At 35.0% G+C, this 21,909-nt stretch overlaps 1 protein-coding gene across 2 annotated transcripts in view; it reads right to left on the bottom strand.

The window, feature by feature from the left end:
- Positions 1 to 21,909, bottom strand: part of Edil3 (EGF like repeats and discoidin domains 3) — a 486,419-nt gene that overhangs the window by 195,582 nt on the left and 268,928 nt on the right. For both annotated transcript variants that reach the window (XM_031360541.1, XM_031360542.1), the window contains one exon: positions 13,962 to 14,075. In XM_031360541.1, the coding sequence (XP_031216401.1) occupies positions 13,962 to 14,075 (114 nt within the window). The remainder of the gene's footprint in view (positions 1 to 13,961; positions 14,076 to 21,909) is intronic.

The raw sequence follows: 21,909 nt of genomic DNA, 5'->3' as shown, positions 1-21,909 counted from the left end.
TGCATGGCCTTTGACAATATGCTACATATAGTGAAAATGAGTAAACTCAATTTAGAAGGTGAAGGAAACTAAAACATATTTTTATGTTTCTAACTATTTTTCTGATATACATTAATTTTAATGAGAACACAGTAAATAAAATTTCAACAGGTTTCCAAGGGTCACTGTTTCTCCTTGTAATATGGATGAGAGGTTTTTAAAAGATTTCATTTATGTTGAATATGCCATAGACATTGTCCCCTTTCTGTATTAATTTCAGTGTAAAACATTTTACATACTGTTTTAAAGTTATTTTAAGAGGAAATATCACTGGGACTCACAGAACATAGATTATGTACATTTTATAACTATGCCAAACACTATATTGATACAATTAATACTATCTTCAGGTCAATATTTGTAGAGTTTTGCATAATTAATGAGGTCAAAGAAACATGAAGACTGTCAAACTACTCTAACAAAAGTTTCAAAAAATCCAACAACAACAAAACAAAACAAACAAAATACAACTGTCTCTTTCCCATGTTAAGAAAAGGAATTAAAAAGTACCTATGAATTATTTTCCTACTCAGATGTATTTTAAGAATTGATTGCCGTTTTGTGTTGTCAATATCGTCTTCATGTACAATGTGGTGACCTACTGCGCTGTTATTAGGAGAAGGCACTTTAAGTCCAAATATTGTCAAATTGAGAAATTTTAATATACTGAATTCATCTTTTGTACAGAAAAGTAATAGAATAATAATGTGTGAATAAAATTTTTGACAGACTATTTGACATGGATCTGATAATATAGAAAGAGAGGTACAGGGCACAAAGCTAAGCAATGTCCCCAGTTTTCTTCACAGTTTTTGTTTATTCATAACTTGAAAAATGATCTTTTTAGTCAGATAAATTAGGTGGTTCTATTTGCCACAAATCAGAGATGCCAGACCAAGGTCACAACAGCAATATTTCAAATGTCTTTGTGTCAAATATCACATAACACACACACACACACACACACATATATATATATTATACACATTATATATACATATGTATATACATATATATAATTAGCTTTGGCATGTAGCATAATTATATTTATAGAGCCTTTGCAAAAGTTTGAGTTGTTAGATAGCCAATCACTATTACTTTTTACCGGTGTCCATGTAAATTAACTTTGTTAAACGGATTCTAAACATTTAACAGAAACACAGATTTAGAAAATAAATACTGGATTAAGCATTAGGTACTCTAATATTTAAAAAAAAAAAAAGAAAAACATACTTAATTTTAATCTTTAATCCTAAATTAATTACTATCGTGTGCTCAGTATGACACCAATAGACATGTCAAACTGAACAGGGAAAAGCCTATGATATATGAGCCACACCTGAAGAGCCTCAGATGACTGAAGAGAGGTAGTCTTCTGCGGGGAAAAGCAAACCAATTGCTTTACCAGTGCCAAATAGCCAGCTCTGAAAACACAATCCTATAACATTATATGGGCAGGCCATGCTTTCCGTAACAGCTTTCTTGGATATTGAAGCGTTCCACCCTGTTCCTGAAGCAGGAAGAAAAGTCAACAACCAAAACAGCTTCAGGAAATCCCATATTCATGAAGCCTTCTGCCGCCATGATGAGCAATAAATACTACAAGAAGATTCAAACACGGTGAGTGAGTTTCAAAGTAAGCTTCTGAGAACACATCAGCTGCTTAGAAGAAACAAGAAAACAGCGGAGCAGAAGAGATCCAGACAATAGGAGTCACTTGGAAAAGACACTTAAACATGTTGAACTGACTATAAGGCTCTTCAGTGTGCTCCAGCTTCTCAGATTTTGTGAACTGTCACTTGTGCTAGGGTTGGCCATGATGATGTAGCTGCCTTTGAGTCATTTCTGCACCCGTTAGTAAATCCTCACCCATGTAAGTAACTCCAATAAAACTCATTGGTTCACTGCTAGACCCTGGTGGTATTGGTCAGTACTTTTGGCTGTCATGGGATCCCTATCCAGAAGGAGCAGACCTGTGTTATGTCTCCCTGCCAAAAAGTTATGTCACACAATTGCAGGTTATATTTAGTGTGCGCGCGCGCGCACACACACACACACACACACACACACACACACACACACACACATGCAATAACAAATCAGTGAATAAAAATGGCCATGAATGGGGAGGGCATATGGGAGGATTTAGAGGGAAGAAAGAGAATGGAGAAATGTTGTTATATTATAATTTCAAATATAAAAATTTTGAAAAATAAAAGGACTATTAATTATACTAGAACACAGGAATAATTTTATTGGAAAAGGAGATGGCATTATTAAGTTACTATTTGGTAAATAAATATGAAATGATATTTATAGATAATAGTCATTTAATAGATATCACCGAATTTTGGTCTTCTTGAACATAGTAGAGAAAATGTAAAGTGTATTTCGGGATCTGAGTTCAGAGCTATGTTTTCCATTCTGGGTGTTTGGTGGTTAGATAATAGTGCTGTGTATTTATAGGCTTTCTTATATGACTCTTGTTCTTTCCATTTTTCTTGTCAGAATAGTTTATTTTCTGCTCTGCTCCAGTTTTTCTTGAAGTTTAGGTTTGCAGTTACTGACTTTGTGCTGGCTTTATTCTTTTTATAGAACCATGCTCTTCAAGTTCAATTTACTTTTACATTGGATATTTTATGTGTCTGTTCCTTTAGAGTTCTAAAAAGAAAGTGTATTATTGACCAGATAAAGCTATTCAGGTGACTACTATGAAATTTATTTTTAGGACCTTAGCTGCTTTAATGGCTCTTTAGAGTTTAAGATATGCTCAAAGTAGCATATCTCTTAACCTGGGAGGTTCTCTGTGGTTTTTATTTCTTACTAACACCAGAACAATCTTCTATCCTGAGTTCTTCTCTGACTCACAGTACGGTTACATATGGCCCATTAATGGCTTGATCTGGAATGAAAAAATTCTTCTCCTAGGGTCTATTTTATCAACCAACACTTCTGTAAAGATTATTTTCCTTTTTCTTTTTAGTTAATTCTTCTTTCATATTTTTGATTATTATTTTGTTTTGATTTTGAATTTTTGAAACAGAATGTCATTTGCTCAGGGTGTCCTTGAACCCATGATGCAAAAAACCAGAGTAACCATGAACTATTGAGCTTCCTGTTTCTACCTCCTAAGTGCTAAAGTGAGAGCTTCATATTATATTTCTACACACACACACACACACACACACACACACACACACACACACACACACTTTCAGATAAAAACTACCTTTATATTTAATCTTTAGCAATCTCATGTACTTAATTGTCACTTCCTCCCTTGATAATTCTGTCTAACCTCAGTCTTCCATTATTTTTATTAATTGCCCAGTTTTAATGAACATGATTATAGAAGTATGTTAATAGTTATTTTGCTATTAATATATAATTATTATCATATTAATTTATAGATTATTAATAAAATGTATGAGTATCAAATATATAATATTTAACTTCTAATTTTATGTAAGTTACAAATATATAATTTGTACCTTTACTACTTTAAACTTTCAAGTCAATAAACAAATGAAAATATATTTACACTTCTAGTAGATAGGCACAGACTCCAGTTGAGTGTTGGGGCCACCAACCCATCTCAAAATTTTTAACCCAGAATTGTCCTTCTCTAAAGGAAATGGAGGGGAAAAGTGGAGCAGAGACTGAAGGAAAGACCATCCAGAGACCACCCCACTTAGGAATCCATCCCATCTGCAAACAACAAACCCTGACCCTATTGCAGATGCCAAGAAGCGCTTGCTGACAGGAGCTTAGTATGGCTGTTCTCTGAGAGGTGTTACTAGCATCTGACCAATACAGATGCAGATACAGCCCATCATAGGACAGAGTCTGGGACTCCAAATGGAAGTGCTTGAAGAAGGACTGAAGATGCTGAAGGGGATTGCAACCCCATTGAAAGAACAATATCAACTAATCGGGCCACCCAGAGCTCCCAGGGACTAAAGCACCAACCAAAGATTGTGATACATGGCTCCAGCTACATATGTAGCAGAGGATGGTCTTATCTGGCATCAGTGGGAGGAGGGGCCCTTGGTCCTGTGTAGGCTTGATGTCCTAGCATAGGGGGATGCTAGAGGGGATGAGGAAGGAGTGGGTGAGTGGGTGAGTGGATGGAGGAGCACCCTCAAAGAGGCAAAGGGGAGGTGGGATTGGAAGAGGGCTTTGCGGAGGGGAAACCAGGAAGGAGGATATCACTTGAAATGCAAATGTACAAAATGACTAATAAAGATAACCAAAAAACATATTTCCAGCAGTTGTTTATGGTTAGATAACAATTCAATCCATAGCAAATATAGTTAGGTTCTATTTTTACTTCTATTTTTTTCTTTTTCCTTTTTTTTTTTTTGCATATGCTTGATTTCCACAGTTAATATATCCCCAAAGTGTATTATACATGATGTATAGTGATCTTTATAGTGCTCTGCTATAGGACAAAGATCTTAATTAGTTTATGTGTGAAAGACATCCTTCCCATTTGAAAAGGGTGTCCTTAATCCAAATAGGGTGCTCTCGTCTCCATATCTGAGTTTTATCACCTAAGGATCTCTGAGCAACTATCCACACCTCAATAACTAGCAACCCCACTTCCTTCAGCTGTCCTAATTACACTGGCAAAGTCTACAACCTAGGCAGAAAGAAGTCTATTGTGTCTGTATATTCTCAAGTGGATGCAGAGAGCAGATGCCCTGGTTTCAGAATTGCACACTTTGCCTTACCACTTAGTGTCACATATTGCTGATCATACTCCCTTTGAAGAATATTGAGCCACTGAAAACCTTGGGTAGGAATCCTGCATGTTGTTTCTGTAATTGCCAAATTTGGCTCCAAGTTGCAGCCAAAATTTATTGCAACCATTTGAAACCTTTGAGAACTCAAGAAATAATGCTATTATTTGGGTTATTGTAGTTATTGAGGGAAAGATTGAGGACCATCTATTTCCTTTCCCTATCTGAAAAAGGCATGAATATCTGCTGTTGATGATTGCGATCACAGGAAGTCATTTTGAGTTTGTGTGTAATTTCTCATTATGAATTAACTCTTTCAAGCTCACGTTATTCATCAGGACCTAAATTTCTCCTATGTGTCCAAGACTGTGTTGTCACTATGAATAGAGCATAATGTGCAATGTCAATGTTTGGTGGCTAAATTCTGACAAACAAGTCATATTTTAATCATGTCCTAGGGTTCTAGAACTTGAATAACTTTTTTTTAAAATATTTTTCTGGTGTAATATTTTCACTTTTGATATTGAATATGCTTTAAGTTCTTTAATACATTCACATGCTGAGAGACCAAATGACAAGTGAAATAATTCATATTTTTAATCTGGGAAAAGTAGACTATATAATATATTATTGTACATATATAGACTATACAATATATTATGTACATATATGATCTCTCTCTGTATATGTATATGTATATATACACATTATTGAACCACCCAAGCTATATATTTCATGAGCGCTAAATTCAATTAGGTTGTTTACAAACTCCTCATTTCTATGTACCTCATATGTCAGTTTTTAAATTGGGAAACATGAGTGTATAATTTAGCTTAGAGAGTAAATAAAATGCTAACTTATAATTTCAAGTCATATACAATGTAATAATAGAGAAATATTGCCATATATTAAAATTTAAAATTACAGTATAGTGTTTCATTAGTTATTTGCAAGCCAATAGTAAGCTAGGAAGAAATAAAAATATAATTCAATTTCTTAGAGGTATTTGATGAGTCCTAGGAAGCCTAGACAAGCAAGTGTCTGATATTTGTTTCTCTTTTACTTCCTTATCATTTTAAGGAACAGCAGGCAACTTTTAAAGTCTGATTGTCTGCGAAAATGTGTGGGGGTAACATGGAAACTCAAACCCAAAGGCATCTGATTGAAGATGGAACCTATGTGTCAGCATTGCAAATCCAACTGAGTGCTGCCCTCAGGTCATTTCTGTGTGTGTTTATTGCCAAGACCTTACCTTGCAGGGATGCTGGAATCCTTTCTTGCCTCGAGGACTATTGATGCACTCTCACAGTACCCTCTTTGTCAATTTTTTACTTTTTTCTTAACTGATGCACCATTTCAAATATGTGAAAATTAAAAAGCAATATATGTGTAGATTCATGATATAAAATTGAATATACTTTGTATTTAATTTATGTAAAGATTAATGCTGAGAAAAAATTGTATACACTCCATAACAGGGTTTTTTTTTTTTATTATGTTCACAAAAGTAGCCAAACTGAGATTACTAGTCTTTCTCCTGCGTTATTGGAGTTCTGGATTAATCCTCATATTAGTATTTCAAGTGAAATAGAGTAATCCTAAATTAAATCAGGTGATGTTTACAGAGACAAAAATAAATATTTAACCATCTTGCAAATTTCTGTAACATGACAAGAATAAAACTGTTATTAATTGTGAATGATTATTATTCTGTTTCTCCTTAACTCTTTTTATAGTTACAATTTTATATTTTATAAATTATAAATTTTATATTTTAACTGCCTAAGAGTCAGAAAAGATTAGTTTATAAGAAAGTTCTTTTATTAGGTAAATATTAACAGCCATAATCGTCATGACTTCAAATGAAGTTTCTTGATCACCTCTTATCAGGGCATATCTATATTGTGTATACATTACACTCTACTGCTACTATAAAATTCAAGATCTTCTAAGCAAAGGACATATATTAGTTCTTCTTAAACAATATGTTTCATAGGATGTAAGATTTATTAGAGAACGTGTATTATAGGAGCCTTGGGGAAGTCCTGACTGTGCTGAATCTGCCCTGTACATAGGACTATGTCTTGGAATATATTGTCCTTACAGCCCTTTTAGGTGACCACATCAAAGCTACCTAGTCTCTAAGTTCACCTGTATTCAATTTTGTAAATTACCACTTCTATATGTTTTCTAAAGATCTTTGCACTCCAGGGAACAGGACCTTGTATGACGATCGGATGTTCCCTATCCTGCAAATTGGTATGAGAGGAATTGGTAACCCAGCCAGTGTGAACCCTGGCCACTGTACACTTTGGCCTCTCAAAAGGTTCTCTCATGCCTGTTAATACAAGTATAGGCCAAGCTCTTGGAGTTGAAATAGAAAGAATGGAGTTTTGATGAAATTGACTATTATGGCTTGTTCTTTCAGTTCAGGTAACACCAGGAAATGGCATAATCATGACGACATTGCTAAGGGACGGTTTTTTGGTATGTCTCTTTTTTTTATGATCTTCTCATTTCCATTGCCCTTTCTTTTACTTTTCTTAGTTAAAAACTCCTTTCTTTTGGTATCTTCTCTCATGCCTATGTCATAACTTTTAATGTTTGTCAGTTTTATTATCAGATTCTATACTATTTTCACACCATTAATCTGCACAATGCATGACAGTCAAGACTGATTCCATTCTATTGTTGCTCCCTAGAAAGAAGGTAGCTTGATGTAATTGCAGAACAAATTAATTTATTCACAGATGTTATAAAACCTCATATCTATATAGGTATGCCAAGAATGGTCCAGGAAACATTTGTCATCAATTTATTTAATCACATGCTTGGATGTATTCAGCTTTGTTTGCTTTTACTTACATCTAATTTCTTTCCAATCAGGACTGATTTTTTTTTAAATATCTTATATGAAAAGTATGTTTAAAATATATCTTTAATTAGTATCAATACAATTAACTAACAAATTAATTGCACACATAAAGGGTCATATTATAGAATTTTCCATACACATTTATTATATTTAGTACCCATTACTCTCTCTTATTATTTCTCCCTGCTCTTGTTGGTAACTTTCTTCTTCTTAAGTATTCCCAAATTTACTATATTCCAGCTTACTGTAGCCATAGTAATTGTTATCAAAAAAACCACTGACAACAAATGCACATTAGGTTTCGCAGGAAAAGGAATCTATTTTTTGTTTGTTTGTTTGGTTTGATTTGATTTTGTTTTTTCGAGACAGGGTTTCTCTGTGTAGCCTTGGCTGTCCTGGAACTCACTCTGTAGACCTGGCTGGCCTCGAACTCAGGAGTCCACCTGCCTCTACCTCCCAAGTGCTGGGATTAAAGGCGTGTGCCACCACGTCCGGCAGGAATCTTTTTTTATTAGATATTTTCTTTATTTACATTTCAAATGATATCCCCTTTCCCAGTTTCCCCTCTGGGGGAAAAAACCCTGTTCCCTCCCCCCTCCCCCTGCTCAACAACCCAACCTCTCCTACTTCCTAGCCCTGACATTCCCCTACCCTGAGGCATAGAACCTTCTCAGGGCCAAGGGCCTCTCTTTCCATTGATGACAGACTAGGCCAACATCTGCTACATATGCAGCTAAAGCCATGAGTCCCACCATATGTACTCTTTGGTTGGTAGTTTAGTCCCTGGGAGCTCTGAGAATACTGGTTAGTTCATATTGTTGTTCGTCCTAAGGGGCTGTAAACACCTTCAGTTCCTTGGATCCTTTCTCTAGTTCCTTCATTGGGAACCCTGTGCTCAGTCCAATAGATGGCTGTGAATCTTATACACAGGACTGGTGGCTATACAAACTGGTGCAGACATTATGGATGTTCCTCAGGTTAGTGAAAACAGAGCTATCACATGATCCACCCATAGAATTCCTAGGTACACACTTGAATGTATATAAGTAAATATACCACAGGGCCACATATATATCCATGTGGCAACGTTCACAGGATATGAGTTATGGAATTGATCTATTAACTTGCCAACAGAAAACTGGATAGAGAAAAATGGTATATATACTGGATAGTATAAATGCAATGAACTTTTATTCTGACATAAGGAAAAATTAATTTAAGTCATTTGCAGGGAATTTGATGAGAATGAGGTTATCTGGAGAAATAAGCCAAAGTTAAAAGAGAAATATTATAATATTTCTCAAATATAGAATATAAGTTTCAATAAAAAATTCTTTTAGAAACCATTTTAAATAGGAAATTAAAAGCAAAAGGTACATATTCATAAGATATGAATTAGCCTGATGTCTAATGCATACATATATGGTATGATGTCTAAATCAAGCTAAATATATCTGTTCAGATAGTTATCATTTCCTCTAGGTAAAAACATTAAAATCTTCTAACTATTTGCACTATGATATTCTTCTTATTTCTAGTCACTCTAATACCTAATTGCACTTCAGATCTTTGTGTGTATATCTATACCTTGTTACCTTTCTCTAGCCCTCACACAATATGGTCTCCTCACCTATATTATTTTTCATATCCATAGTTCAGCCTTTCTTTAAAGATTTTATTTATTTATTTATTTATTTATTTATTTATTTATTTATTTAACATATAAGATGAGTATACTGTAGCTGTCTTCAGACACACCAGAAGAAAGTATCAGATCCCATTACAGATGGGTGTGGGCCACCGTGTGATAATTGAACTCAGGTCCTCTGGAAGAGCAGTCAGTGATTTTAACCTATGAGCCATTGCTCCAGCCCCTAGCTCAGCGTTTTTATGCTTAACAAATGCCTGAGATTACATGGCCCTGTCTGTCTCTCTGTGTTCTTTCACTGCTGGATTTCTTAAGAGCTATGTATTATAGGCCAAATTATATAACCATTTTTAACATATAAGAAGGTACCATATTATTAACTCCACATATACTACTTTAGTTTGCCATTTTTTAAGCATTTAAATAAAGAACAATGATAGTTTTAATAACCATAAACACATAAACACAAAGAATAATTAGGGGTTTAGTGGTTAGAAAACATGTTGACATCATATTTTAAAGAAGGAAGGAAAAAGTTGACAAGTGATGCCTTCTACAGTGACTTGAGTTGGGTTACAAATATTCATTCTTGTAAACATGGAGATACCTCAAGATTTTCTTACCATATGTTCCTTAAAATTATGTCCTCTGAGGCATCATCCTTGACTTATATAAGCATTGTTTTTGATCAAATATACTGAGTTATTATATACAAGTGAGTTGTTTGAGTGAGTAATAAATATTTAAATTAAATAAATGTATAACATAAATATGTAAATATACCCAAGAGTTCATTACTATTATAATTTTTAACAACTCAGAAAATCCTTGTGAGATGGTTTTATGTATTTATTTATACCCTATATTACAAATATATTTTATATATGCTAATAATATAATTTCCAACAGTAGAAATTCATTTATAGAAGAGGAATCTGAGGCTCAAGAGTAGTAATTAACTTGTTCAGATTATATAGGAAGGACAGAAGTAAAAATTTAAATGCCGGTTCTATTTGAATGCAAATCCTGTGTTCTTTTCTCCACTGTTGCCACCACTATTTAAGGTCACTTTTCAAATGCAAGCGTATGAAAATATGTGGCATGATACTCGTTTTGTTGTTACATGATTGGCAGGACCATATCATATGTTGGATTGTAGATTTTGCAGCTGCAGCTAGCTGGAACAAAGTCAAACAGTAGTTTACTGTCCATGGGTCCCTAAGGAAATTACTTAACTCACTAGCTCAATTTTCCCTATAAAGTAGAAGTGGAAACGGATGAAACCTATTTCAAATAGGTCTGAGAGGATTAAGACACTTTATATTACTTAGAAGAGTATTTGACATACAATGACATCTAAAATGGAAATCAACATTTTCATATGATCATTAATAAAAAGATGTAGTTTATCAAAAATATTTGTTGATAAATTCATCTTTACAAATCATCAATATAGTGTTAAGGTGCAAGATATATTCCACATGTATTTATAAAAGTAGCACTTTTCACTGAGTAAGCCTATGTTGACAGAAATGCTCACACATACTGCTAGCACAAAGACAGATTCACACATGTATATAGAAAAAGGAGATAGAGTATCTATTTGGGTATTAGTAAATGTTACTTTATTTGTTAGTGAATGTTCTGGTTTTTACTATTCAAAAATGAAGGTAGAAAAAGCTAATTTTTTTTTTTTTTTTTTTTTTGGTTTTTCGAGACAGGGTTTCTCTGTGTAGCCTTGGCTGTCCTGGAACTCACTTTGTAGACCAGGCTGGCCTCGAACTCAGAAATCCGCCTGCCTCTACCTCCCAAGTGCTGGGATTAAAGGCGTGCGCCACCACCGCCCGGCGAAAAAGCTAATTTTTAATGAAAATATTTCCACACATATCAGCTTTTGTTACAAACATAAGGGAAACTTTTGGAGTAAGGGTCTATAGAATTATCTACAAATTTCATTCATCTGAAAGTAGATCAGCTTGACATTTCGAATGTTACTTTATTTTCCACGGAAGAATTTAGGTTTTGCTTTTAATGACTATCTCCCTCCAACTTATCCAAGTCTTAATTCTTTTTTAGCATAGTGTTCTAGAACTAAGCATTATAAGAACTCCCTGGGTAGCTATTTTAATTTCCACAAATAGTGTCAGTGATGAAAATGCATTTGAGTGTCATTCCTGAAATTTAATCATGTCACATTAAAACACTCAAGAGGGAAATGTATATGGTTGTTGTGAGAAAAAAAAAACTCAACAGATGAAAACAAGCCTAGTTATTTTTAGATTAGTTAACTAATATGTTCTCTGTTTCCATTGCTTTATCTTGATTTAAATATCACATCCAGTTAAACATGCATGACAAAACCAATCTGTTCTCATAAGGAGAGGTTTGTCATTACAGAACCTTACCATTTTTTCCCCTGGCTGTTTATGAAAATACCATTTTGGGCTCCTGAGCATGTCATTGAAAATAACCAAGGGAATCTACACAAAGACTTTAATTGGAGGAATTCTTGTCATATGTAATAAATATTAGAGGAACACTTAAATAATATTCATGTCAATCAAAGGCAATTTCAGTAGAAATAAACAACATTAAACTTTAATCAAATGTTACATTCAATAAATAGAAAAAATACACATTAATGTGTGTTGTACAAAACTCTAACTTGAAATTATTTCTTTTGTATAATGTATAAAAAATAAATGTAGCTAATAAACAACTTCTAATAATACATTGGAAATTATTATAAGACAATTTTAACACCTGATAGTCATTTTTGTGTCTATGTGGAATGTTGCTTTTTAGTGTGTGTGTGGGGGGGGGCGGGGTAGTGATAACAAGAATCTGGCTATATAAATGCCTGGAATTTACTGTGTAGACTAGATAACCTTGAAATTTTCAGGAACTTTTTGTCTTTACATTTTACATTTTAGAATTAAAAGCATGATCCATCATGCCCATCAAGTAGCTCATCCTCAATATTCAGAATAATGATAATTTTTCTCAAAATTAAAAAAACCTTCTTTGCAAGATGACAACCTCATATTTGTGCATCAAATCAGGAAAATTAAGATTTGGTATAAATTTATTTTTAATTAAGCAAAAGTGCATTACAACTACATTAAATGAGCCATAATTTATGATAAATAATTCATGTATTTATTTTTATATTTATTAACTCTGTGTTTAAGTACCTTGATTTTGTTTTACTAAAATGAATAAATATTTTTTACATTTTAAATTTGCTATGTCATGAATGATTCAAGTGCTTCACTTAACTGTATTGACAAATCTTCTTCAAGATAAAGTCTAAAAAGGAAAGTTCTATAAAAAAATTAGGGAAAACCAGAGAAAGTTTATGATGTGATCATGGGCTCCTTTGTTGACATTTCTATTTGTTTGATTTTTTTTAAGTTAGACTTTTGAAAATCAGTCAGTCTAAATGATAGAAAATATTACTAGTATTTCGATGGTGATGATCAACGAAGACTCCCCATGTAGAAGGCAGGTGCTGTACCACTCAATTGTGTTCTCAGTACTTAAAATGATTGTATTTACGGTTTCAAGGCTAGGTTGTAGTAGGAGATGTTCAATCACAGCATTCAAATATGCCTGCTGAGTAATTTTAAATGAATGCTAAGTAAATGATGGAAAATAATCAAAGCATGCTTCTACAGACATAGCTGAAAGGGAGACACAAGTTCCTACTTATCTTTCTTATTTCAACTTGTTTCTATAAATCCATTGCAGGACAGAGTGAGGGAGCATACAGTCATACTGTACATTCATTCACAGGAATCCTGTGCATAGAGAGAATGCTAAGTTTAAAGGAACCTAAATAGCTGTGAAGCCAGAGGCCTGGATCCTGTCACTTTCATTGTGACAACTGGGGACAACTATATCAAATATCAGCTTTAGTTTCTATATCTGAATACCAATCTGCATCTTTGCTATGCATTTGAATTTGGTTATTCTGTTACATAACGGCATTATATGCAAGATCAGTATTTATAAAGTTTTCTTAATGGCCAGCAATTTCAAAAGGGTGCCATTATTGTTACTGTTAATGTTGCTTAACTTAGGTCCTAGTCCATTGAGTATAGTGTTGTGACTCTTCTTTCCACTTTTAATTTTAAAAAAAAAATCTCTTGCAGAACAATTTCTTCCTCCTTATTAGCATTTTGAATAAATGGTTATCACACCGTTGTACTCATCATCTCAGAAATCTACAATCATAGGTCCCAAGAAGCCAGAGTTTGCTTGTGTAGGTGCCAGCAAAGATGTCTTCTGTTTTATCTTTACATGTTAATTGTGATTGGATCTATTTGGTTCCATTAGCTGCTCAATCCAAACTATCTTCTTTTGTTGGCATAAGTTTAAATAACATGTGTACTAAAGTGTGAAAAGAGACCAGTAAAAATAGGCCTGGGTGTGATCCACTGCCAGAGTGAAACTATTACATCTTCATGTCTATGCACCAAATAATACCTCTGAGGAATACGTATAATAGTAAGAACACATATGCAATGACCCACTACAATCAGTCATGCATTCTCAAAGCAGATGATAATAGCTTGGGCCCGTACTCTATTATAAATGCAGACTTCAAAACTAACATCAGGTGTGTGTGTGCACGTTTTTACATAATATCACTTACTATATTGACAATTTCGTCCCATGAATTCTCCTGGGCATTCACAGGAGTAGTTTGCAACAAGGTCTGTACATATTCCACCATTTCTGCAAGGCTCAGCTTCACATTCATTTATATCTGAGGAAAAAAAGAAGAAAGGAAGGTCGTTTATTGATACAAACAAGCAGATGTTAGAAAGTACAGGTATCTTAAATAGAATATCTGAAGAGTGCTATTCCTTTGGGTTTATGTGCACACATTTCAATAACACAAATGTTCCATAAGCCAACAATTTAATTTTAAAAACAAATTAAATGAATATCAAATAGAAATGAGAATCCATATATATATAAAAGACCAATAGACCCAAACCATTCCCCAATTCTGAAAATAAGTAGGAGTAGTTTGGGAAAATATCTGGTGCATTCTTGAATTAAATCAAACAAATTAACCCTGATGGAGAGATGAATTGGCTTCTCTTACACGATCTCAAATCTATCCTGCAGCAATAACTGCCAATTAACACTGTCTCATTTCATCTTAATTCATTAAAATTCCAACTGACAGAGAGGTTTTAGTTTCTAAATAGGTTGCCTTTGATGAGAAGCAAATTACAGTTAATAGCTAAAGCTCATTACATGTAAAATATAATAAATGTAAATGATGATCATTTCCTAATCTCATTCACGAGCTTCTAAAGTTAGGGTGACTAGAGGGACATACCTTTGCTCTACCATCATTACACATGATAGAAAACCATGCAAAACAGAAGCCATTTGGTAAATTATGCTCATCTCTATGCTAATTTTGGACAACAGAGAACATTATTGTGAATTTTAAGGATTCATTTTATTTTTCTTCATGTGTTTTTTTTTGTGTGTGTGTTCATTTATGCATGTGTATGCATGCATATGTGGATAATACAAATGTCAGTTTACGAGAAGGTATTAGATTTCCTGGAGTTACAGGCAGTTTTGAGCCTGCTGATGTGGGTGCTGAGAGAGTTCTCTGAAAGAACAACAAACACACTGAATCACTGAACCAACTCTTCATCATACTATATTTTTAGAATCACATGATATTCTAAGCTTTTGGTCCTACTAAAATTTCAAATTATTTTAATGTGATTAAAATTACTATACCGTTCATTTTATTAAAAACTCAGTTTATGACATGTTTTTCGGTATCACATATTGAAATTTCTCCTAAATGATCATATATCAATATCTAATAAACTAAAGCTTGATTTCTAAAACAGAATCATTTGTTTGTTTTATGGAGTAAGATATATTGATTTTTTATTCACAGAAATAGAGAATAAACTGAGTACTTATGTCTGAAGAAGACCAAATTAAAAAAAATATATACTCTGATTTTGGATTTGAGGGGACAGCTTAATCAGTACAAATGAGGACAAGATATAGACGGTAGTGTCTAAAAGGAAGAATAAAATTGTATTCATGTATATAGGGCTTCCATATTTGGAGGTAATATGGGCATCCTGAGTCTAATGAAACAAGGAAGGGAACAGATTACAAGGACCACGTGATGCCATCTGACCAAACTCAATCTTTTAGCACTGCAGACTTGGAACAATGCAAGGCAGTTTCCTCTTACCCTTCCAGAAAGTCTAATGAAGCCTTTCAACTGTGACCTTGAGAACTGAACAGGATGACAGCACAGGGACAGATTCAAGGTTTGATGTTAATAGTTGTAATATGTAATTTCATTTTTGAGTAGGTGACATCATATATATGTATATAATATAAGCATATATATATATATATATATATATATATATATATATATTAGCATTTTAAGTTTCAAATACCCCACAACACTGTTGCTTCTTTAATTTTTAGAATAATGGAATTTTAATCACCAACAATATGAGAATAACCAGGACTTTTCTATAATAGTAATAATGTATATACACTGCTCTCTTAGTTTCATAGAATCTTCCACATGCATGCACAATAAATACTGTTTTCAATTTCTGCATGTGAATCAAAAAGACAGCTAATCTTTCAAACTTTTCAACTATAGGCACCTCAGTGCCCATTGATAACAATTAACAAAACAAGTTATAATTAAAGCTATCTGATTCTTCAAAAGCAAGTCAACACCTTTATCCAGAGTTTAAAATGGGATAAGAAAAAGTAGCATTGAACAGGTTGAACTTGAATGTTTTATAGACATATTCCAACTATGGTAACAGGATCTTTTCATCACTTAAGTATACACTTGGTTTTTTAAACATAAAATATATTAAATCTAAATTCATAAAAATGCATAAATGAATTATATACTTAATACAATAGAAAATTTAGCAAACCATCCCATGTGTACTTATCTAGTAATATGCAGGATTAAAGAGCAGACTGCAATTACATAGAGATGCTTATGTGTTAGTGTAATGTAGCTCTTTCATTGATGAAGGCTATTTGCACTGTGATTAACACTGCAAGCAGTCTAAATGAAAACTGACCTCAATTTGTGCAAATCATGTTTAATTAAAGACTAGATAGAAATGTTCATGGGATACAATGTAGTGAAATGAAAATTAAATCTGTGTAATAGATTAGTATTTGTCACAGATCAAGTCATTACCACTTTCAGAAAAAATGTCCACATCTATTTTCAATATAGTGAAATGAAGGAGATTTTTGTATCTAGGAAGCACACAACACTGTAGTCTTTCCCTTTTTGTAAATAAAAATTCCCATATTCTATGAAATTTAGAGTTTACATATAATAAAAAGGCTATGCTTCTGTTACTACCTTGTAGGAATATGCAGTGATTTCATAATTTTTTTCCAATGAAGGCAGACAACTGAATTCTTAAAACACACAACTTTGTTATTTCCCACCTTGTGTGCTTGGTGTCCAGTGGCCATGCTGCACATAAATTTCTAGAAAAAAATCTCATAACTCACCTTTGTTTTACTCATGGCCACTTCTATTACTTTCTTTTTCTTTTTTGCTTTGCTTTTTGGTGAAGAAAAAGTAAAGGAAATAAACAAAGTAGGGAAGCTGTGAGAAGATAAATGTTTGAGGTTCCATGAAATGAAACAAGAATTTCTGAGTCTAGTATTTAATTGTCTCACGGGTTCATTCTCCTTATCTGGATAATATAAGACATTTCACCATTGTACTGTATTTATTTCCTGCAGCTCTGTAAATGCTGGTAGCAATGATGGTTAATCCTGGTTGTCCATTGGATTGGATCTGCAATCCAGAGCACAAATCTGTAAGGGTGTTTTCTGAAAAGATGAGCTGAAGGGGAGGAGCCTCCTCTAGAGGGCAGTGTCTTTCCAAGGGCTGTCCACACTGAAAGAGATCAGGGACCCTAGTTGCAAGGCCCTACAGTGGGGAGAAGGAACTTGTAAAACCCACCTCCAGCAGGAAGACAGGGACGCATCAAGTGAGGGATGGGGTTGTTATTCCACAGTCAAACTCTGACCCATAATTGTTACTGTCTGAAAGAACTGCAGGGATGTTAATGGAGAAGAGCCTGAGGAAAAGAAGGTCCAGCGATAGGTCCAAAGTGAGATTAGGCTCAAGGAGAGGTCCCAAGGCCTGACAACTATTACTGAAGCTACAAAGTGCTCACGAAGGAGACCTATTCTGGCTGCCCTTCAAAAGACCCAGCAAGCAGCTGAAAGAGTCAGATGCAGATATTCACACCCAGCCAATGAACAGAAGCTGCTGACACCTATGGTTGAATAGGGAAAAGCTAGAAGAAGCTGAGGAGGGTGATCCTGTAGGAGTACCAGCAATCTCAATTAATCTGGAACCCCCAAGATCAGACACTGGACCACCAACCAGGCAGCATACACCGACTAATATGAGGCCCCCAACACACATACTGTAAAGGACTTCTGGGTGTGTGTTCATTCAGAGATGAAGCACCTAACTCTCAAGAGACTGGAGGCCCCAGGGAATTTAGAGGTCTGGTGGGGTAGGCATGGGTGGTGGGGACATCCTCATGAAGACGAGGGAAGGAGGAGGTATGGGATGTGGAAAAGTTGGAGGGTAGACCTGGAGGGGAATAAAATCTGGAGTATAAAAAAAAAGATAAATAAGCAAATAAAATAAAATAATAATAATAATCACAATAAAGAAGACAACAAGCATGTTTCTCTCAATTAAAAAAAGAAAAGAAAGATATCCTAAGGAAAAGAGGCTGATATTTTGACTGCCTGTTTTTGATCCTTGTTAGAGAATACATTCACCCTGCTACTTCCTACTGGAGTACTTTTCTGACATCAGCACCCAGCTTGTTTTGCCTTCTAACATAAATACAAAACCAACAGCTCTCTAGAAATCCTCCCGTCATCACTAAATTGAACATCATCCAATCCTGTGGATGCAGAAATCTAGGTTTGTATACGTTCCAGAGTGAAGAAAGCCATTTTTGGATCTAAACTTAGAGGCAGGAGCTGATGCAGAGGCCGTGGAAAAGTGCTAGTTAGTGCAATGTTTTTCATGTCTTGCTCAGTCTGCTTTCTTAGAACCCAGGACCATCATCTCAGGGGTGGTCCCACCTACAGTGGGTTGGACCCTACCCTATCAATCACTTATTATAAAATTGCCCTATAGCCCAATCTTATGGAAGCATTTTCTCAATTGAGATTACCTAAAACTAGGCAGTACATACAGTAAGCAACAAATGTATGTGTACTGTGTGTGTGTGTTTGTGTCTGTGTGTCTGTATGTATTTAGCTATTTATGACAGAGAGTCAGAGAGACAGGGATTGTGTCAACCCAAGCACAGTTTAGGAATTCATTAGTGAAAACTCTGCTAATAACTGACAATTTACTCAGATATTCAATTCTTATTTAATTTTATAGTACTCTTATAAGATTTCTTGACAAAGACAAGTCTCAGAAGGGTGAGTTTACTGCAGTATTATAGTTTAAGGTGACCATGGTACAAAGTATTGATGGCAGGGAGGCAGGCAGGAACAGTATATGAGAGTTCACATTTTGATCCACAAGTTAGAGGCAGAGTATGCTATTGAGGGATGGCCTGGGATTTGCATCCTCAAATCCTATCACCCATGACCCACTTTCAATAGTCGTCTAAAACATTTCAAACAAGTTGAGGGGTAAGTATTCTAATAGCCTATGGGGAGGCATTAATTCAAACCACCATATTCGAGTCCCCCTTAGGCTTCTGTCTATATCAAAATGCAAAATCCATTTAGTTTTATTTCAACTCCACAAGTTTCCATAAGCTTCACAGTCACAACACAACACACTTGAAAAGTTCAAAGTCTAAGTCTCTTCTAAGACTCTAAATAATCTCATAATTGTAATCATCTATACAGTCAAAATACAATTACATAGTTTCAGCACACAGTGGGGAGGAATATACATTTCGATTCCAAGACTTGGGAGAATTGTGAGGAAATACTGGACCCAAAGCAGAATAAATCCTAGCAGGACAACATCCAAATCCTGTAGCTCTATGTCTAATGTCACAGAGCTTAGATGGTTCTGCCCTTCCAGCTTTGCTGACTGCCACACATTTACAGCTACATGTAATGGCCTCTCGGGGCCTTCATGAAGGGATTCTCCTGACACCCAGCTCTCCTCAATAGCTGTTTTAACAGAGAAGAACTATTGTGTAACCCCCTTACTTTTGTATACTTCCTGACTCTAAGGCCAGAAACATGGCAATCATTGCCATGTTTGGCTGCCTTTTGGGGATGGAACCTGACCCCTTCTTTGAAATATATTTGCATAAGCATTGATGTGTTGTTGCTTTTAGGAGCAGACAATTCCTCAGATATTTTGTTTTTACATACTGCAGGATTAGCTGGCTGGAGTCCTGCCCTGAAGACACCACACACAGCCTTTATTGCATTGCAGGTCAAGTATCTTCTTATCTCTTTTAACAGGAGCCTCAGTTCCACTTTAAATTTCCTGGTACTCCACCCCATGCCCATTCCCAAGCTATACATTTTGCATTTCTTTCTACCCTGCTTGTGTTTGTTGCTGTTGTTTGTTTTGTTTTTGGTTTTTTTCTTTCAATACAGACCTGCATAAAGGGGGACACACCTCCCCCAAAAAATCATGTGGCAGGTCAATATTAGGCAGGTTTCAAATCTTTTTGAGAAAAGTAGTTCCCAAAATTTCAACTTAGTCTCAGACAGATTCTTAGGACAATAGCAAAAGGATGTAATATCATTTGTCAAATTTCACAAGGATCTAGCGCAGTTGCTAATATTGTTTCCTCTAAAGCCTTTTACTGGGCCTCACAGCCTACATTGCTCTCATCACTACTGCCGTCCAATCTCCTGCTAGATCCTATTATATCCTAGTAACTAAGCTGACTCATGAAGCCCTGATCAGAGTGTTCAATCATTATCTCTAGTCTAAAGTCCCCAAATATTTTCCCTTCCTCCATAATCAGCATGATCAAATCTGTAAGAGAAATGACGCACTCTAACCAACTTCTGTCTTAGTTATTTTTGTATTGCTTTATATGATATCATAACCAAGGAAGTATAAAGAAGAGGGTTTACTGGGATCTAATATTTTCAAGTACTTTAGAGTTCATGATTATTCTGGCTAGGAGCTTTGTTGCAGGCAGTCAGGCATGCATACATGCAGGCAGGCAGGCATGATGCTGCAGCATTAGCTGAGAGCTTATGTCTTGTTTCACAAGGAAAAGGCAGTGAGAAATCTGGGAAAGGCCTAGGATTTTGAAGCCTAAAATCCTATCCCCCTCCACCTCAGCCCAGTGACACAACTCCTTCAACAAGGGCATCAATGTCATACTGCTTAACCCTTCCTTAACAACTGGAGATGAAGTTTTCCAACTTATTAGTCTGTGAAGACCATTCTCATGCAAACCACCAGTCAATGTGAATATTCATCCAGTTTATATACACTAACACTCTAAGAAGGATTCAGCTATTTCTCATTTTCTTAGCCTGCATCTTTTCCTCACATACTTTGCATAAACAATAGCCTGAAGCTTATAGATTTTTCTTCAGAGTGACAGGATGTCAATTAATTTTTGAAAATCAAAGCTGCATTTGAAAGTTCCTTATTCATGCCTTTCAAAATCAATCTCTCTACTAATACTTTCCTTCAGCAGAAAACATTTCGAATGATTGGTCAAGTGGCTAAAAGTAGGAGGAGACAGGGGAGCTTTTCTGAAATATACTACCTTAAATTCTGATCCCAGATCCAGATTCAGATATCAAAGAGGGCAAGTTTAACAGAGAAGGTAGGTGGCTAATAGGCAGGCAAGGTAGGAAGAAGGTGAATGATGCTGGAAGTCTTTCTCAAGTAGGGTTCAGAATCTAGATACATGTGGTCCAGTTTCTAGCTTTGGGTGAGATGGCTTTGTGGGACACGAAGGTAACATGCTCGACAATTCCCTTCCTAAAGTTCCCTCAGAATTCCCACTGGTCTGAGTATGTGGCAGTGTGGTGATGGTGGTTGATAGGGGAACAGGCAAGGAAAGCTGACTGACTGGAGGTCTCTTTCTTGCATCAAGTTCTCATAGATATCTTCTGACAGTTTGTTTAATTTCTTCCTTAGTATTCATCATTTCCTCTTTATACATAAACCTAGCCCCCAAAGCTTTAAGATTATTGTTTTGAAAAGATCAGATTTCTTGATTTCTTGTGTTTACATTGGGGTGTCTCTTTTCCTTGTGATATTGTTACTGACAGCTAGTTACAAGGGCTTATTTTCAAGATCCTACCAATATTGATCCCTCAGACCATATCTTCTTGTTTTCCCATTGACTATTAAATATTGCACAGAACTTTTAATGATTCTTACCTCTTAAAAATAAGACATTTGATATTTTGTCTTATCTATAGCCTTTAGTTTTCAAATTTCTCTTTCGTTTGAATAATTATTGATGAATTCTTAGAATTCTATACCTCTCACATGCTGAATTTAATTATGTCATAATCAGAATCACCTAGAGGATTTCACAGGCATT

The sequence above is a fragment of the Mastomys coucha genome, unplaced genomic scaffold, assembly GCF_008632895.1.
Source record: "Mastomys coucha isolate ucsf_1 unplaced genomic scaffold, UCSF_Mcou_1 pScaffold8, whole genome shotgun sequence".
In the NCBI taxonomy this organism is placed as follows: Eukaryota; Metazoa; Chordata; class Mammalia; order Rodentia; family Muridae; genus Mastomys; species Mastomys coucha.
The sequence above is the reverse complement of the archived record's forward strand: the minus strand, read 5'-3'. Positions and strand labels throughout refer to the sequence as shown.